Source organism: Leptonychotes weddellii, chromosome 10 (genome assembly GCF_054177405.1).
Source record: "Leptonychotes weddellii isolate Sample4059 chromosome 10, ASM5417740v2, whole genome shotgun sequence".
In the NCBI taxonomy this organism is placed as follows: domain Eukaryota; kingdom Metazoa; phylum Chordata; class Mammalia; order Carnivora; family Phocidae; genus Leptonychotes; species Leptonychotes weddellii.
Window position 1 is genome coordinate 64118441 of NC_138378.1, and position 17903 is coordinate 64136343.

Below are 17903 nucleotides of genomic sequence, written 5' to 3' on the forward strand. Positions count from 1 at the left end.
ACGTCTTCTTTATCCATTCATCTGTCGATGGACATCTTGCCCTGCCCTCTCTTCTTAATTGTTCAATTTATTTCACCTTAGATTTTTCTTACACACAAACTTTCTCTCCCCACTCTTTTTTAACTTCTTGCTTTTTTCTATTCTATCCACTTCGGCGGTTATTGCAGGCAACTGTTTTGTTGGGGACAGTTTACATCTCTTTAGTCTCTGACTGATGGCTGTAAGACTGATACTAAGGGAAATATTAACTTTTTCAATTTATTTGAAATAAAATGAAATACTTTTCTGGTAATTTCGTTCATACTTAGTGCATGCTTATGTGCTGGCACTATTTTAAGCACTGGGCATGTAGAGGTGGTTATACTTGATTTCTTTGCAAGAACCTCAACAGTTTCCTTAGATATTCAAATATCTTATGATTTGTTCTTTTTCCTTGACACAGAGAGAGATGCGGATTATCTGAATCTTAACCAATAAAGTCCCTCCCCCTTTCATTTGAGATTCAAACTTAGGCCCTTGAAGTGGGAACTGGGTTTATCCTTTTTAAAGCATTAGATTGGTATTTATGTCCCTCACTTTTATTTTTTTTTTTTTAAGATTTTATTTATTTATTTGAGAGAGAGAGAATGAGAGACAGAGAGCATGAGAGGGAGGAGGATCAGAGGGAGAAGCAGACTCCCTGCCGAGCAGGGAGCCCGATGCGGGACTCGATCCCGGGACTCCAGGATCATGACCTGAGCCGAAGGCAGTTGCTTAACCAACTGAGCCACCCAGGCGCCCCGTCCCTCACTTTTAAAATAGAAGACTGCCATATAGGAAGTAATGCATGGACTATGTTTCCATGGGAAGTTTTTTTCTGAGAGGAAATTAAATCTGGTAACAACTTCAAATTTTCTTTTGTACAGATATTCTTACTTATGAGTGTGTTCCACAATCTCTGGTGAAGGGGTAAATAACTTCTGAGGTGTCCTCTTGGTAATACCAATTTCTTTTACCAACTGCTGGATGCCCTGAATTATTTGTTGGGTATATTTTACCCCCACTTTAATAGCATGGCAAAAGTCCTGTTGTAAAATGTTCTCTGCAGAGGCTTCCATCATCACTAAAGAGGGGAAAAAAAAAAGATTGCCATTGAATCTTTTACCAGTATAGCATTTTTAAGCACCTTGACACGACATAAATACTGCAGATCAGTTTTGCTTATTAATGGTAAATCTACCTTTTTAATTTCTTTCCTTAGAATCAACATACTTCCAAAATGTAAACAGCAGTAAAGAATAAAGAAACCTTCATATTTGAAATTAGGTTTACAATTTTCTTGAATTTAATAAGGGATTTCTCATTAAAAAATGAAACAAAATAAACTATGCATACTTATTAAATAACAGTTTTGAGATATAATTCAAATACCATAAAATTCCACCTTTAAAGCATACAGCTGCACTTATTTTTAATATGTATTTAAAATGAAATTTTAAAATATCAGCATAATAGGAATCCAATAAATGTTTTCTGTTTAACAATTATTTGATGTGACCTCCTACTTAATTCTGTCATTGTCACATTGTCTAATGCTTGCACAGGTGGGGGGAAATCTTTTGCAAAATCTTTTATGGTTTTGTGATAGTAAAACTCCTGCGTAAAGCAGGGAAGCTCCAAGTAGCACTTCTAGCATGGTATCCAGTAAAATCTGCTATTCAGGTTTGGCTTTGGTTTCTGCCAGGCTGCTAGATTCCTGCCTACTCATGTCATTTCTGGCCCTTCTCAATTTGTACAGCCAAAGATCATGTAATGCATAGGTAACTATCATATTTAATATTAACCACATCATGTTGTCATTAAGATTTATTATTATCTAAATCATCACTTGTAAAGCTTCTAGGTATAATCTAGAATGAAAAAAATCTCCTTATGTGCTTTGTATTGTATGTTGGAATTCCAACAGCCGATTGAAGCCGACCTGTGAAACTAAAACAAAAGATCTAACATTTGTGTCATCTGAGTTCCAGAAAGAGAGGATAAAGATGGCAGGCTGGAAAGTACTAGAAAAATAATAGCTGAAAACTCCCCAAATTTGGCAGAGACCTAAACATACAGATTCAAGAAGCTGAGTAAACCCTGTATAGGGTAACCCAAAGAAATACATATCCTAATTAAACTTCTGAAAACCAAAGACAAAAAAAATCTTGAAACCAGCCAGAGAAAAACACAACCTCATCCATATGGGAAAAGCAATTAAAGTAACAGATTTATCATTAGAAATCATGCAGGTCGGAAGGGAGTGGCATAATATTTTTTAGGTGCCGAAAGAAAAGAACTGTCAACCCAAAATCCTATACCCAGTGAAAATATTTAGGGAATAAAGGAAAGAAGGAATGCATATTTAGGAATGAATTGAGACTCTTAGATGGAGAATTAAGAAAATTTGTCACCGGCAGACCTACCCTAAAAGAATGGCTAAAGGAAGTTCTCTAAACAGAAACAATAAAAAAAGAAACCACGGAATATCAGGAAGGAAAAGTACTGTTAAGCAAATATGTGGGTAAATACAATATACTTTCTTCTCCTCTTGAGTTTTCTAAATTATGTTTGATGGCTGAAGCAAAAGCAAAAATTATAACATGGCCTGTTGTGGTTTTAAATGCAGAGGAATATGAAAATGATTATATTACAAATGGGGGAGGGTAAGGGAAAGTAAGGTTTCAATACTTGACTTGAGGCATAAAGCAGCTTTTCTGACACGATACTGAGATTGTACTTATATTATTATTCTCATCAGTATTCCCATGACATCCTCTCTCACTTTTTGCAGAATTAAACTGAACTGGAGATTTTTAAAAATGCATTTGACATGTAAATTATACCTCAATAAGTTGATTTAAAAGAGAATATGAAAGGAATAATATGGTAAGGAAAATTAATATTCCTCAGACTTTGTTTTCATTAAGCTTCAATTCATTTTTAAAAATATAAGAAAATTCCTTATGGTTTTGTGTCTATAGATTGTGCTGTCCAATTTGGCAATTACTAGCTCCATGTGGTTATTTGCATTTAATTAAAATTGTGTAAAATTAGGGCGCCTGGGTGGCTCAGTTGGTTAAGCGACTGCCTTCGGCTCAGGTCATGATCCTGGAGTCCCGGGATCGAGTCCCGCATCAGGCTCCCTGCTTGGCAGGGAGTCTGCTTCTCCCTCTGACCCTCCTCCCTCTCATGCTCTCTGTCTCTCATTCTCTCTCTCTCAAATAAATAAATAAAATCTTAAAAAATAATAATAATAATAATAAAATAAAATAAAATGTGTAAAATTAGAAATTCAGTTCCTTAGCTACTCTAGCCATATTTCAAGTACACAGTAGCCACATATTCAGATATAAAACATTTACTTAATTGCAGAGTTCCACTGGACAGCACTGCCATGTAGACTAAAAATTTACACAGAAAAAGGTTGTCTAAATGATTTCTGTTAACCTTTCAGTAGTTGAAGGTTAAAGATTTTTTTTTAAAGGTTTTATTTACTTATTGAGAGAGAGAGAGAGTGTGTGTGAGAAACAGCATGAGAGGGGAGAGGGTCAGAGGGAGAAGGAGGCTCCCCGCTGAGCAGGGAGCCCGATGTGGGACTTGATCCTGGGACTCTGGGATCATGACTGAGCCAAAGGCAATCACTTAACCAACTGAGCCACCCAGGTGCCCGAAGATTAAAGATTTTTGAGATTAGCTGAAAACTATGAATTCTAGATAAAAATTTCTTCTTAAAAATTGTTACTGATATACTTTTTCCTAAATTCTATCCTAGCATACATAGAAAGATGAGTGATATTAAATGTACCAGTTGAAAACAAGCAGAATGTGCAGAACGATGGCTGCCGAAGTCATCTAGCAGCCAACAGCACAAAGAAATTATTCTTATTCTTATTCTTAATAATATCTTTACCAAAAAAAAAAAAAGATACCATGGAGCCACTATAACTGTCCTGGACTCCCTTGTTACTTTAGCAACACAATCCCTAACTAATCTACTAATATGTAGATAACGTACAACTCATGTGTTTTATCTACCATATAGTACCTTATTCTATTTCCATTACTGACCAGTATTCCAAAAGAAGCTGGAAATGTGTTTCACACATTAATTGTACACAAAACTACTAAAAGCTTAATAGTTTATATTTTATCAAAATATTCCCACATCAGAAGATCCCATGTCAAAAAGTCCCGGACATCAAATATCACACAGTAGAATAAACTTATGGGACCTTAATTAATTTGTCCAAGATTACACAGTTAACTGTGTGATAGCTGCTGGGTTTCAAACACAGGTCATTCTGACTGTCAAAGCCAATTCTCCTTCAAGAGAACTGGGCCAATTTTCATTCATGCAATTATGACATTTTTGTTACGAGGAGTGAGGGTGACCTATGGTCAGTGCATTTCTTCTTTATTAGTTTTCTACCTACCAAAAATAGGTCACCTTTTTCTCAAAGGACATTAAACAGGCTCTAAATGATGAATTAGCTAAATTAACATATTTAAACTAATAAAACAATTTATTACCAGATTTAGAAATTCGATTTTTAGACTCGCTTATTAGTCTAAAAATAATTACCAGAACTGTTTTGGCAAATAAAGATTTTTGTATATTTCAATTAAAGTTATATCACTTTTTTTTTTTAAGATTTTATTTATTTGTCAGAGAGCGAGCGCACAAGCAGGGGGACAGCAGGGAGAGGGAGAAGTAGGTTCCCCCACTGAGCAAGGAGCCCGATGCAGGGCTCAATCCTAGGACCCTGATATCATGACCTGAGCTGGAGGCAGATGCTTAACCAACTGAGCTACCCACGCGTCCCAAAGTTGTATCACGTTCTATAATTTAGGTATTGTTTGTTATGAAGCAAGAGCACCACCAAAATAGGGCAGCAATAAAACAGAACAAAAATCTTTATGGCTAAGTGACAAGACATACATACACAGGAATATAAATGCATTTTTTTTTTTTAAAGATTTTATTTCTTTATTTGACAGAGAGAGACACAGCAAGAGACGGAGCACAAGCAGGGGGAGTGGGAGAGGGAGAAGCAGACTTCCCGCCAAGCAGGAGCCCGATGCGGGGCTCGATCCCAGGACCCTGGGATCATGACCTGAGCCGAAGGCAGACGCTTAACGACTGAGCCACCCAGGTGCCCCAGAAATATTAATAATTTTTAAAAAGCCAGTAAAGTAGCCTAATGCATTTTTAAGAAGCCAGAACTTATAAGTAAAATCCAGAAAAAATGTTCTACTTAAACTACTTACCAATTTGACTTTTAGGTGCTCCAGCAACCACCAAATTTAAAGTACTAGAAGACATTTCTTTCCGTGTTGGGTTAACAACACACTCTCCATCAATCATTCCTATTCGCACTGCCCCTAAAATATATCAAAATATGGGCAGTTGTGTAATAAAAAGTCTCAGTTTTCAAGACACTATTCCAGTGATAGCTTCAATCCCTATTCTTCAATTGTGACTACAATAAAATCTGTATTTCTACCATGGTATTTAAGGCCCACAGAACATCCTACCCCACCCTACCTAACAGCCTCACTGGAGCACTCTGTGTTGCTTAAATACATTATTTTTTTTTCCATACCTCTGTGATTATGCTCGTGCTCTTTTCCTGGGCTAGACTATACTTTTTCCAAGGCAAATGCTTACCATTTGATCCTACTAAGGTTCAGCTTTAATGTTGAGTACTCTGAGAAGCCGTCCTTGACAACCTGACTTCAAAAGACTAAACCCAATCTTCTCTATCATTTTTTTTTTTTTAGCATTTTTACTATACCTTTATAATACTGTTTATAAATAATTATTTGTTTCTCCTACTTATGTTGAAAGCAAGAACTATTCCTAGACTGCCTTTCTTCCTTCAGTTCTTAGTTTAGTATCTGACATTTAGGATATTCAAAAATTATTTACTCGATGAATCATTTTTATATTGCATGATTACAACCTGTAAGAGTTGTAAGTTATAAACATATTTGTTTTATTCTGAAAGACTATGTACTCTAACAATTTCCTATTCCCCACCCCCGGCCCAACACACCGAAAGTCCTTAAACAGAGAGACAACTAAGAAGTCAAAGTATCTAGGAACATAAAGTCTCTAACACCATAACATATTGCTATCAAAAACAAAACCTAAGGCAAGGATGAAAGTATCTCAAGGAGCTAAAAGGAGTCTTAGAATGTCATCTAATTTAACTCCCTACGAGATGATAAATCAGAGCTAATAAATCTATGCTTTTGCTATTGCATGCTCACTAGTATTTCAAGAAAAAACATGTTTCTTATTTTCAAATCCTAACTTACCAATAGGTCCATTCCAAGGAATATCTGATAATGAGAGAGCTACAGAAGCTTAAAAAAAAAAAAAGAAAAAAAAAAAAGAACTGAGGTAAAAAGATTTCATTCCTTTAAAAAGACAGTGATAATTTTAATCTCGATTTTTATACTTACCACCATTAATTGCTAAAACATCAGGTTCATTAACACCATCTACTGCTAACAGATTACAAAGTACCTGGTACAAGGGAAAAAATTCAGAGCACTTAAAAAAAAATCTACTTGATTTAGGAGGATTATCATTTTGGTTAACATTTTGGGCTAAAATAAAGGAGTATCTATGTGGTTAAAAGCATGAGCTTTGTAGTCAAACCCCTTATTTCTGGCTATCATTTAACTATATGCTTGACTATGGCAAATTACTTAAGCCTCAAAAGTTTCTCACCTTTAAAAGGAAAAAATAATAGCATTTTCTTAAAAGGTTTTGTGAAAATTATAGGAAATATTATTTGTAAAGCATTTACAATACTGGGCATGTTGAAAATATTCAGTAAATGTTAGCTATTTCTAGTACACAAAAATATTGTTTTCTGTTTATAAGCATATACAAAACGAACTGATAAATTCCTTTATACTGCAATAATATGCCTATGTCATGTACTTAAGAAAACAACTTATTAAAAAAAGAGAAAAAACAACTACTTGAGGCAGTGACATCCTTGCAAAGGCGTATTTGCAAGGCATATTTATTTTTATGAAATAAATAAAAGTTCATTAAAGCATATGGGTCATTCTGAAAGAGAATAATATTCACAAAATAATAAAATAAAGTAGAAGTTTAGAGGACCCAATAAAATAGGTAATAAAGACTAGTTCTATCAATTGTCCTAGCCTCTGACACTAATATGACTTAACAGGTCCCAATAGGGTCTGTCCCCACCTTCCTTAATCACTTTAAACTTTAAAACTCACCAGTTTGTTTCCTGCCTGTGGGCTTTTGTGCTTCCCATTCCATCTGCTCAGAATGCTTCCCCCACACTCCTAGGTTGGCTAACTCCTACTCATAATTCAGGTATCAACTCAAATTGACATTGAATAAATATGAATTTTTAAAATTATTGTTTTTTAAAAAGCTTAATGTAAAATGCAGCATTACCAAAAATTCTTATTTTGTGTTCTAATGTTTAGTCTAAGTAGTAGTATAGAAATTCATTAAGTAATTTTTGATTGATCTGGAAACAAATAAACCTAAAGCAGAATCTACCTGTGTATCATAAAAGTAGCCAGCTGGAAAGAGAGGTCTAATTGAACGATCTGCCAAAAGAAAAAGAAAAGAAAAGACACTAAATAGTACTGACAAAAGTCGCTTTACAGTTTGCCCTTTTCCCCTATAGCTAGCTGTTCTATATGTTAAAAAGAAATTCCCTTGGACTGATTTACTGAAAGGGTCATAGATAAATGTCAATGCTTCAATTAATATATACCATGCCCTAATAACAAAAAATTAGCAGGGCAGCAACACACAAGTATAAAATTGGGCAACAACTTTTCATTTTGGTTCCATAGGTTATCAGTTACATATATAAACAGAGCAAAGAGACTTAAGGCCAGCAGCAGACCAAAAGAAAATCTTTCCTTGGTATTCTGTGTCTGAAAAATGCATATAAATATACACTAACAATTTCTGTATAGAAGAGCTATAAACTCAAATGATCCCACAATATTTAAGGATGTCAAATACTTGAAAGATTACAGGTATATTTCGGTAGTTGATGAATATAATGCTTTCAGGAATTACTATGCTGAATATGAAAATGAAAAATACTAGGGGTAGATTGAACATAGTAGTAGAGGCACGAGCCACAGAATTTATATGCTCAATAGAGATTCATTCATTTCATCGACATATATTTACTGAATGCGTATTTTGTGCCAGGTAGTATAACAAGTACCCAGGATTCAGTAGTGAACAAACACTTTTTTCTTTCCTGGAGCCCACATCTAAGTGAGGGGATACAGAAAGTAAATAATCTCAGGCAGTGTTAATGTAATGGAAGAAAATTTAAAAGAACTGTAGAATATAGATAGAAGAAATGCTAACACAGGCATAACAGAGTTAATGCCTCTTACTATCTTACCTATTACTCGACTTGTAAGAATTTCTTTATCAGAAGATCCAATCTCTCTTCTGAGATAGTTTGTGGGAATTCTACCTGCTGCAGCAGCCTTCTGTCTATAGTCAACCTGAAGTAGTATTGAAAAAAAAAAAATGTAGTTCATTTGACTCCTTTTTGTGGCAACAAACTATTTCCCAAGAACAACTATACAGATACTAATTCTCCTGAGGTTGCTAACAACATGGTCCAGATTAAGAATGAAGGTTATTTTATTTACTTTTAGCATTCTGTATCTCTTTGGGAAGGGAAAACTGATAGAAATATTTCAATAAACTGATTTTTAAAAAGACTTCCGCTTAGCAGTGGACTACGCAGCCTCATTATTTCCCACAGTGGCTTATTCTGGTCAAATCAAACATTCCCTTTTTTGTATCAACTCTGTTACATAAAACTGCATTCTCGTTTTCATAACAGAAAGAAGCCATAAACTCTCAAAGCACTCCTTACTCTTCACCAAACATATACTTGCAAACTCATACTGAAGGGAAACCTATGAAAGCAATGAATTCACTGCTGTTCAATATCAAAATCTTCATGCACTTCACTGTTCTTATCAACCTGGACATTCTAAAGCATGCTTACTACTAATATGAGAATTGGTTATGAAGCAGTCGGTCTAAATTCTTTTAATGACAGTATCAAACTACAAAAGAAAATCCTTTGTTGTGTGACGTTTACACTGTGCACTCGTTAGACATTAGACAAAAATATTACAAATTCTACATTTATGCCATATTACTGTTCAGATAAATCAGCAAATACTTACCACCAAAGGCATGAACTGGGAAAGTGAAGGTTTTGTTTTACTGACCGCTGTGACCATCACCGCAGTGTCACCTGACTTAAACATAAACAACAACATGGGCAAATTCCTTAAAAACCAGACATTAACCTCTAAGTAGTGAGTGAATGAATCCTTGCTCCAGTTAAATACAAGGAAAGAGAACTGTTATTCCATGACACAATGATAATGAAAATAACTAATCACAACTAGTCCAATCTTGATCCCTTTTACGAAATCAAGAAAAGGCTTACTGCTAGCTTAGTCACAAGCAATCGTATTTTCTACTTCTTAAGAAGAAATTTAGGCTATATAAAAAGAAAAATTTATCACAATTAAAGAAAACAGTAAAATCACTTTCTATAGAGAAACATTACAGAATTTATTAACAGAATAAAACAGAACCCCAGGTTTCAAAGAGATCTTAAAGGTTATTTAGTATATCCAGCCCTCTGACTCCCTGGTTCTCTGAAATGGTTCTGAAACTAGAAATGGTCTGCATTAACTTACACTACCACAGTTCTAAGAAGTGACATGATCTTGTAAAGATAATTAGTAGCAGTCTCCATAACCATTTTTAAGATGAAAATTTAAAAATGTGGACTTTTTACCTGTACTACAGCAGAGCCATCTGCAAATCTGGCCAGTTTTCCAGAGGATATTTCTAGTTTTCTGTTTAAAAATAAATATTCAATACAAAAGGACTCAGGTCATCAATATAGATCCCAACTCAGTATAAAATAATCTAAGATTCTAATAGAAGAACCAAGCCACACAGGCCCCCACCCAGCAAAAAACAAAAAAGGGATAGAATTCACAATCGTTATTAAAAGTACCAGGGGAATTTAAGACCTGCTTAAGGAAAAATACAGAAACCAAGGCATAGGAAAAATCTGAATGAGAGATAAAGTACTTGGGGGTGCAGGAGCTGTGTTCCTAAATGTTAATTCCCATTTACAACCTTTGTGTAGTGTGTCATCTCTTGCCTTGTTGATAAAAGTAGCCTTTTAACAGACAAACAGGATAATATCTCTACTTAAAATCCTTTAAAGTATCCCCCAGTACTTTCAGGACAAAATATAAATTCCTAAATATTGCCTACAGAGACATTCATGTTCAACAATGGTGCCAAGACAAGTCAATGGTTGGGGAAGAATAGCCTTTTCAACCAGTAGTGCTGAGACAACTAGATACCCATATGCAGACAAGTTAACAAGGTTAACTCTAAAAAAAAAACTAACTCAAAATGTAGTATAGACCTAAATGTAAGAGCTAAAACTATAAAATTCTAAGGAAAACACATAGGAGTAAATCTTCATAAACTTGGGTTAGACAATGTCTTATATAGGACATCAAAAGCACAAGCGACAAAAGAAAAAATAAATTGTACTTCATCAAAATTAAAAATTCTCTTGTTTCAAAGGGTATCAAGAAAGTGAAAGAAAACCCACAGAATAAAAGAAAATATTTGCAAATCACCTGATGAGGGACTTGTATCTAGAATATGTAAAGAATACTTATAACTCAATAAAAAACCAACCTAATTTTAAAATTGGTGAAGGATTTGAATAGAAGTCTATACAAAGAAAATCTTCTAAGTAGCCAGTAAGTACATGAAAATATGCTCAACATCATTAGCCACTAGGGAAGTGCAAATCAAAATCACATCTACTAGGATGGGTATAGTCAAACAGATCAGTAACAAGTGTTGGTGAGGAGAAACTAGAACCCTCATACAGTATTTATGGAAATGTAAAATGGTCCATCTCCCTTGGGAAATAATCTGGCAGTTCCTCAAGAGGTTAAACACATAAGTGCCAAACGATCTAGCAATTCTACTGCAAGATAAATACCCAAGAGAAATGAAAACTTTTTATGTCCATGCAAAAATTTGCATAGGAACATTCATAGCCGCAGCATTATTCATAATGGCCCCAAAATGGAAACAATCAAAATGTATGTCCACTAATAAATGAATAAACAAAATGTGGTCTCACTGCATACAATGGAATATTATTCAGCCATTTAAAAAATGAAGTATTGGGGCACCTGGATGGCTCAGTCGGTTTGGTGTCTAACTCCTGGTTTCCATGCAGGTTGTGATCTCATGGGTCATGGGATCGAGTCCCCTCCCCCCGCAAAAAATTAAGCTCCTCACTCAGCAGAGAGTCTGTTTGAAAGATTCTCTCCCTCTGCCCTCCCCCCACTCTCTCTCTAAAAATAAATAAATCGTTTAAAAAAAATGAAGTATTGCTATGTGTTACAACATGGATATAACTTAGAAACATAATAAGTGGGGGCGCCTGGGTGGCTCAGCCAGTTAAGTGACTGCCTTCAGCTCAGGTCATGATCCCAGAGTCCTGGGATCGAGTCCTGCATTGGGTTCCTTGCTCGGAAGGGAGCCTGCTTCCCCTCTGCCTCTGCCCCTCACCCCTGCTTGTGCGCTCTCTCAATCTCTCTGGCAAATAAACAAAATCTTAAAAAAAAAAAAACAAAAAAAGAATTTTCATACCTAAAAAAAAAACCAAAAAAACATAATAGGTGAAAGAAGGCAGTCACAAAAGACCATATGTCATTGACTCTATTTTATGAAATGCTCACAAGAGGCAAATCCAAAGAGACAGAAAGTCTCTAGATTAGTGGTAGCCCGGGGCTATGGAGATTGGGGAGAAATGGGAAGTCACTGCTAATGGGCCTGAGGTTTCTTTTGGGGATGATGAAAATGTCCTAAAATTGATTATGGTGATGGCTGCAAAACTGTGAATTGTACATTCTAAATGGGTAAATTGTACAGTATGTAAATTATATATTAATAAAGCTGTCTTAATAGATATTAAATAGGCGGTATTATCAGCCTTATTCCCCAGCTTCTGCAGAGTACAAAAAGAGGTTACTGAAGGCTTTAAACAGATCAGCGAAACTTGTCAAAGAAACCAAAATCATGAGTATTATGAGGCTAAACCAACCCAGTGACTCCTGAAGATACTGAGGAAAATGTTCTGTCCTATGAAGGCTACTTCAGAAACACTCTGTCATGGTCCAGTGCTGAATAAACACACACACACACACACACACACACACGCTAATGCCCTGCCTGCCCTATCCTTCATATGCAAAAGAAATAAAGAGATAACTCAATATTTCTATCCGTTAAACACTTGTCAGAAGCCTGAGTTCATGAAAAGCATATTTATCTATTCAGATAGACTCATTTTGTTAAATTTGAAAGCCAAAAAAGCATGTACACTTGTACCATCAGTCCTAACTTTGAAAAATTGAGGTTTTGTTTTTTTTTTAACCACAAGAAATATCTGAGAAATTCTAGATGGATTTCTATTACTGTTCAACACAGATGTTGTGATGACAGCCTACAATAAAATGGGTTTACCCTGACAGATGGAATGATGAGGTGCAGAGATAAGGCTGGAGGTGGCATAGTAGGTGGAGGGAATGATGCTCAGAGCCAGTCACATTGTGTAGACTCAAGCAAAGTTCCACAACTTACAGCTGAAATCAATATTAAGGTTTTATGTGTAAAATAGAAATTTGGGGTCTTGAAATTTTGTTTAATCCGGAGTAAGAATATGCTAGCAGTATTTCTCAAGACCTAATAGGAATTAGCATTCCCTCTAATAATGTAAATTCTGAGTGATCCCTGTGAAAGGAAGGGGAGTATTCTCCAAATAAATTGAAGTGGGCCCAAGACAGAAGAGCTGTGAAAGCTCTAGTTCTATTCCATTAATGGGAATCTTGCCCCAGAATTTTTGAGAATGCCCACAGTGGCATATTCTTTTGCATGTCCTCAGTGATAGTCTTTATTCTTTAATGGGGATATAATTTGTACAAGGGACCAAGAGAAGGCAGTAGAGAACAGAGGTTAAGAACATGGGTTCTCTGTGAATAATGGTAAGTTTCATTGGAATAAAATACTTCAGCCTGCAGATGACATGTATCACTTTTTATTAGGTTCCACTGGTGAATACCAGTCACATGGCCCCACCTATGTAGGGACTAGCAGTATACCAAAGAGAGCACACATACTCACAAAGCTTGGGGCAAGGAGTAGATGACCCACTCCTCTAACCAGCCCTTCCCAATTGTATCAGCAGGCAGAGAATGGGAACTGACTGAATCAGAAAAACAAACAGGTCTGCACTACCCCCAAATATTCTCATACATGCACTTCCATTTATATGCTTATTCAAACAACACTAGGATTTATATATTTATTCAAACACTACATACTCCTGCCTTCTTTGTTCCCTCTGTTGAGTCTACTCAGTGTCTCCAGTAGGGGTCCTAGGCCATCCACCAGATAGTTCTATGGTCCTGCCTTGGTGATTGCCCTGATTTGAACTGTTTTTCTTCCAGGTGTGTGCAATTTATATTAACACAAAGAACCAGGTGGTTACTTTTCATTATATCTCATGATCTCAGCTGGTGTTAACTGACATGTAATTTTTTCCTATTCATGCACTTTTAGTTCAGTTTTTGGTGCAGGCTTATTATTACTTTTATACATCATGATTGATTTTACCTCTTATCAATTTACTCTTCAGTATTTTACTTGTAAAATAGCTCCAGATACATACAAGATTGATAACACATATGGCCTCTGGGGATTGGAACTGGGTGGCTACGGAAGGAGATTTTTGAGCTTTTTAAAAATGTTGAGCCATGTGAGTTGTTTACCTAATGTGAATGAATAACTAATAAAAAAAACCACTTGAAAACAATAAATAAAAAGGATTAGGAGAAGTGAGATTCTATTGGTGGGAAGAAGGGTGGGAAAAGGTAGCTGAGGAAGAGAAGGGCAAGAGCAGAGCCAGCTGCCACAGGGAGTACAATTCCAGGGAAAGAGATGTTTAAAAAAAAAAAAATTTTTTAGAAACATCTACAGAATGATGTGGAGTGTAACCAACTTCCTCCAACTTCCACCAAGAAAAATTCACTAATACAAAAACAAAAACCCAAAACCTCTTTAAGATTCAGCCTCTGCCTGTCACTTGGCCTTACCTTTGATGCTAAACTCACATTTCACCTTTTGCTTCATACATAGTTATTTGTAGCTACTCAAATGTATTCTGTCACTTCCCTGTAATTGCACTTCCACTTTCTCCTTGCTAATTCCTCCTCCTCCCCCTTCAAGATTCACCTTCAATGACAAGCTTTAGGGTGGGATAAATATACCTTTGTGCTCCTTTGGCACCCCATTCACACCTCTCCTGCAGTGATTTTCCCAGCATCTGTGTTTATCTTACTCCCTTATCAGAATCTGTATCTACAATGCCCTGTACATAGTAGATACGCAATAAAAGCTTGTTGAACTGAAAATTAAACAGTTGCCTTAAAGGTTACTCTGAGTATTAAGTACAGCATTTGAAAAACACAATAGTATATAGTCTCCTAAAGCATTGTATATAATACACATGGTAACAAGTATAAAGTGAATGGTACATAGTAGTCAAATTCAATAAATGTTGCAAAAAAAAAAAAAAAACCAAACAAAAACTTAACACAAAGATGGAAGAATTGATTTACCCAGAAGGTATGATATGTAGGAATCTGGTTGTTACAACATATGACACAGGTTCAAGAACTAACTACAAGAGATCCAGGTTGACTGATAAATGAAATATTTAAAGTAGATTATGGAAAATTTGGAAGGCAGGGGCTACTACTCTTGCTTTGAGTCTGTTAAAAAGGTCCGTTTAATGCACAGCGGGTGTCTGTTCTGAGGCATTTATTCAAAGAATGTGAAGTCATTGAAAAATGGAAGAGATATTCTCTCCCTCAAAAAATCAGAATCAAGGGCGCCTGGGTGGCTCAGTTGTTAAGCTTTGGCTCGGGTCATGATCCCAGAGTCCTGGGATCGAGCCCCACATTGGGCTCCCTGCTCCGTGGGAGGCCTGTTTCTCCCTCTCCCACTTCCCCTGATTGTGTTCCCTCTCTCGCTGTCTCTGTCAAATTAATAAATAAAATCTTTTAAAAAAAATCAGAATCAGAGAATGCCAGAGGTGGAAAGAGCTTTAGAGATCATCTAGTCTAGGGATCAACAAACTATATAGCCTATTTTTGTACAGCCTTTCAGTTATTTATGTTTTTACATTTTTTAAAGGGTCTGTAAACATACACCACTATGTGACAGACAGTATGCAGCACACAAAGCCTAAAGTATTTACATCTGGCCCCTTACAGAAAAATTTGACCCTTGACCTAGGCCAGTCTTCTTATTTTGTGACAAAAAAGCTAAGTAACTTGTTCAGGATCAGTCATTCAGTAAGTTAGGAAGGCAGACCTGTAATCAATGGCAGATTTTTCAGCTTTTTGTACACACTAGGGTAAAAAAATTTAGTACATGTGAAAAATTAGATATATAAAGTAAGCATTAGCAATTTCATTTACTCTAAAAATCCGTTTTTAAATAGTCATTTTATTTATTTTTTAAAGATTTTATTTGTCAGAGAGAGAGAGAGAGACAGCACGCCAGCACAAGCAGGGGAACGGCAGGCTCGCCGCTGAGCAAGGATGCAGCACTCGATCCCAGGATCTTGGGATCATGACCTGAGCCAAAGGCAGACTCTTAACCGACTGGGCCACCCAGGCGTCCCTAAAAAGTGATTTTAAATGTGAATTATGGCAAACGGACCCATGGAAAAAGTATGGGCTTGGAGAGAAAACAAAATCCACCTACTCTCAAAGTAGGTGACTCTGAGAAAGTTACCCTTTTTGAGCTTCTGTTTTAACTATGAAATGAGGTAACAGCACCTTTACTGCAGATTTAAAAAGCGTGTATCACGTAACTAGCGTTCAATAAATTGATGTTTTCCTTCCCTTCCTACCTAGGGTCATATTGGCCATGCATTTAGGCAGTAAATTGGATTGGATGACGTACGCATCCACTGTCAACTCATTATCTTGAAGCGAAATGTTTCCCCCCTCAGAGTCCAGGAGTCCCCGCAAATAAAGGGGATGAAAGTCAGGTGGACTGACTCAGCTAGAGAAAAGAGCCGGAACAGGGTAAAAAGGAGGACCGAGAAGCAAAGGACGCGAGTCTGAGACAGTGCGGGAAGGGTGCCAGGAAGCAGACTCCAAACCCGGAAAGAGAAATCTGGTATTTAGGTTTGGGATAAAGAGGGGTAAATGAGATCTGCGTTGCCGGATTCCTAGCCTGGGAGATGAATTTACCTCGGGCTGCCTGGACAGGACGCCTTGTGAAAGGACATAGAACACACGCTGTTCCTTACCTGCTGCCTAAGTCCACGGCCACGGCTCGGAACCTCGCGCCACCCCATAGTGCTCGCACCTGCAACTGGGTGAGCACCCGATCCCGCCCTGGCAAACGAAGGGGACCATCGCAAAGCGGCCGAAGTCGGAGGCACGAGCAGCAATGCCTGCAGGCCGCCATGACACCCGGCACGCGATCACCCCGGGCTGCACCTTGATTGGCTCACTCTGCCGATGGTGGGGCGGAGCCTGGTGCAGTTTCGTTTCCGTGGTGGCGGGGCGGGGGAACGCGGGGAAGCGGATACCTAGGTCGCTTTCTACGAAGCCTAGAAAGGGTCAAACCTATCTGAACGCAATTGTGACAACTTATCTTTCCTATTTAAGTATCTGCCAGTGAAAGGCAATTAGAAAGTTAATGCCTTTTGTGTATGTGTGTGCTATCGTCATTTAAAAGAAAGTCCTAGAATAATGCAAATGTTGAATAAGTAGGGTAAATATAGTAATAATAGAAGTCATCAGACAAAACATTATTTGGCTTCTGTAAACTGAGAATTAGAGGAGAATTTATGTAGTGGACCATGGAAAGAGATCTCTCTCTCCTGTTCTCTGCCTTGGTTTTTATTTTATAAATTTCACACAAATATTACTAAAAAGGTTTATGTTAATTTATTTCTAGTAAGTTAATGTCAGTTCTTATTGATCTATATCACCATTTTAGATCTTTGACATCATTTGTTGTTCATTTTCGTTTCCATTGTTAATATTTAGAATTCATTTCTTTGCCCCTTTTGATCAAGTGTTACTATTTTTTAAACCAACTCTTATTAAATGCAAAATGCCAGCTACTATTTAAATGTTTTGGAAAATGAAAAATAGTGTTTGAAATTTGAATTTGATAAATTTTCAGGGAGTAAATAAATCTCTCCCACCCCTCTTAATCCTGTTAGAACATCTTCATATGGTTCCTTGAATGAATCAATGATATTTTTTTTATTATGAGGGTCATATTTCTCTTTTAAGATCATAACCTCCTTCCTCCGAAGAAATCCAAACAACAAAATCCAACATACATTCAAACATGGTTTTAAGAACTAAAAATGTTGAACTTCAAACAGACAAATGATTTAGTGGCAAAGCAGCTCCCTGACACCTTGGTTTCCATGAGATATTAGCACAGATTTGGAATTTCCATGTCAATAGAAGGAATTACTACTAAATCTGCTAGGGATATTTAGTGTTAAAGAAGTTTTTTGCCTCTTCCTCTACATTTGACTTTACCCCCTGTTGCTACAGTGTTTTCTAGACCAATCTATTGAAACCTATCCTAATGACAAATCTATCATAATCTACTTGCCATAATACAACATGATTTTGAATTTATAAAATAAGAATACTAAATCACC

At 36.5% G+C, this 17903-nt stretch overlaps 1 protein-coding gene across 1 annotated transcript in view; it reads right to left on the reverse strand.

Moving 5' to 3' along the window:
- The window catches only part of PNPT1 (polyribonucleotide nucleotidyltransferase 1), a 38668-nt gene extending 21952 nt beyond the window's left edge, over nucleotides 1-16716 (reverse strand). Inside the window, exons 1-10 of the mRNA XM_081797276.1 lie at nucleotides 16521-16716; nucleotides 9885-9945; nucleotides 9259-9333; nucleotides 8454-8559; nucleotides 7580-7629; nucleotides 6490-6553; nucleotides 6343-6390; nucleotides 5290-5403; nucleotides 916-1102; nucleotides 97-232 (exon numbers count right to left, since the gene is read on the reverse strand). Coding sequence (XP_081653402.1) covers nucleotides 97-232; nucleotides 916-1102; nucleotides 5290-5403; nucleotides 6343-6390; nucleotides 6490-6553; nucleotides 7580-7629; nucleotides 8454-8559; nucleotides 9259-9333; nucleotides 9885-9945; nucleotides 16521-16681 — 1002 coding nt within the window. The 5' untranslated portion in view covers nucleotides 16682-16716. The remainder of the gene's footprint in view (nucleotides 1-96; nucleotides 233-915; nucleotides 1103-5289; nucleotides 5404-6342; nucleotides 6391-6489; nucleotides 6554-7579; nucleotides 7630-8453; nucleotides 8560-9258; nucleotides 9334-9884; nucleotides 9946-16520) is intronic.
- Nucleotides 16717-17903: the final 1187 nt, after the last annotated feature.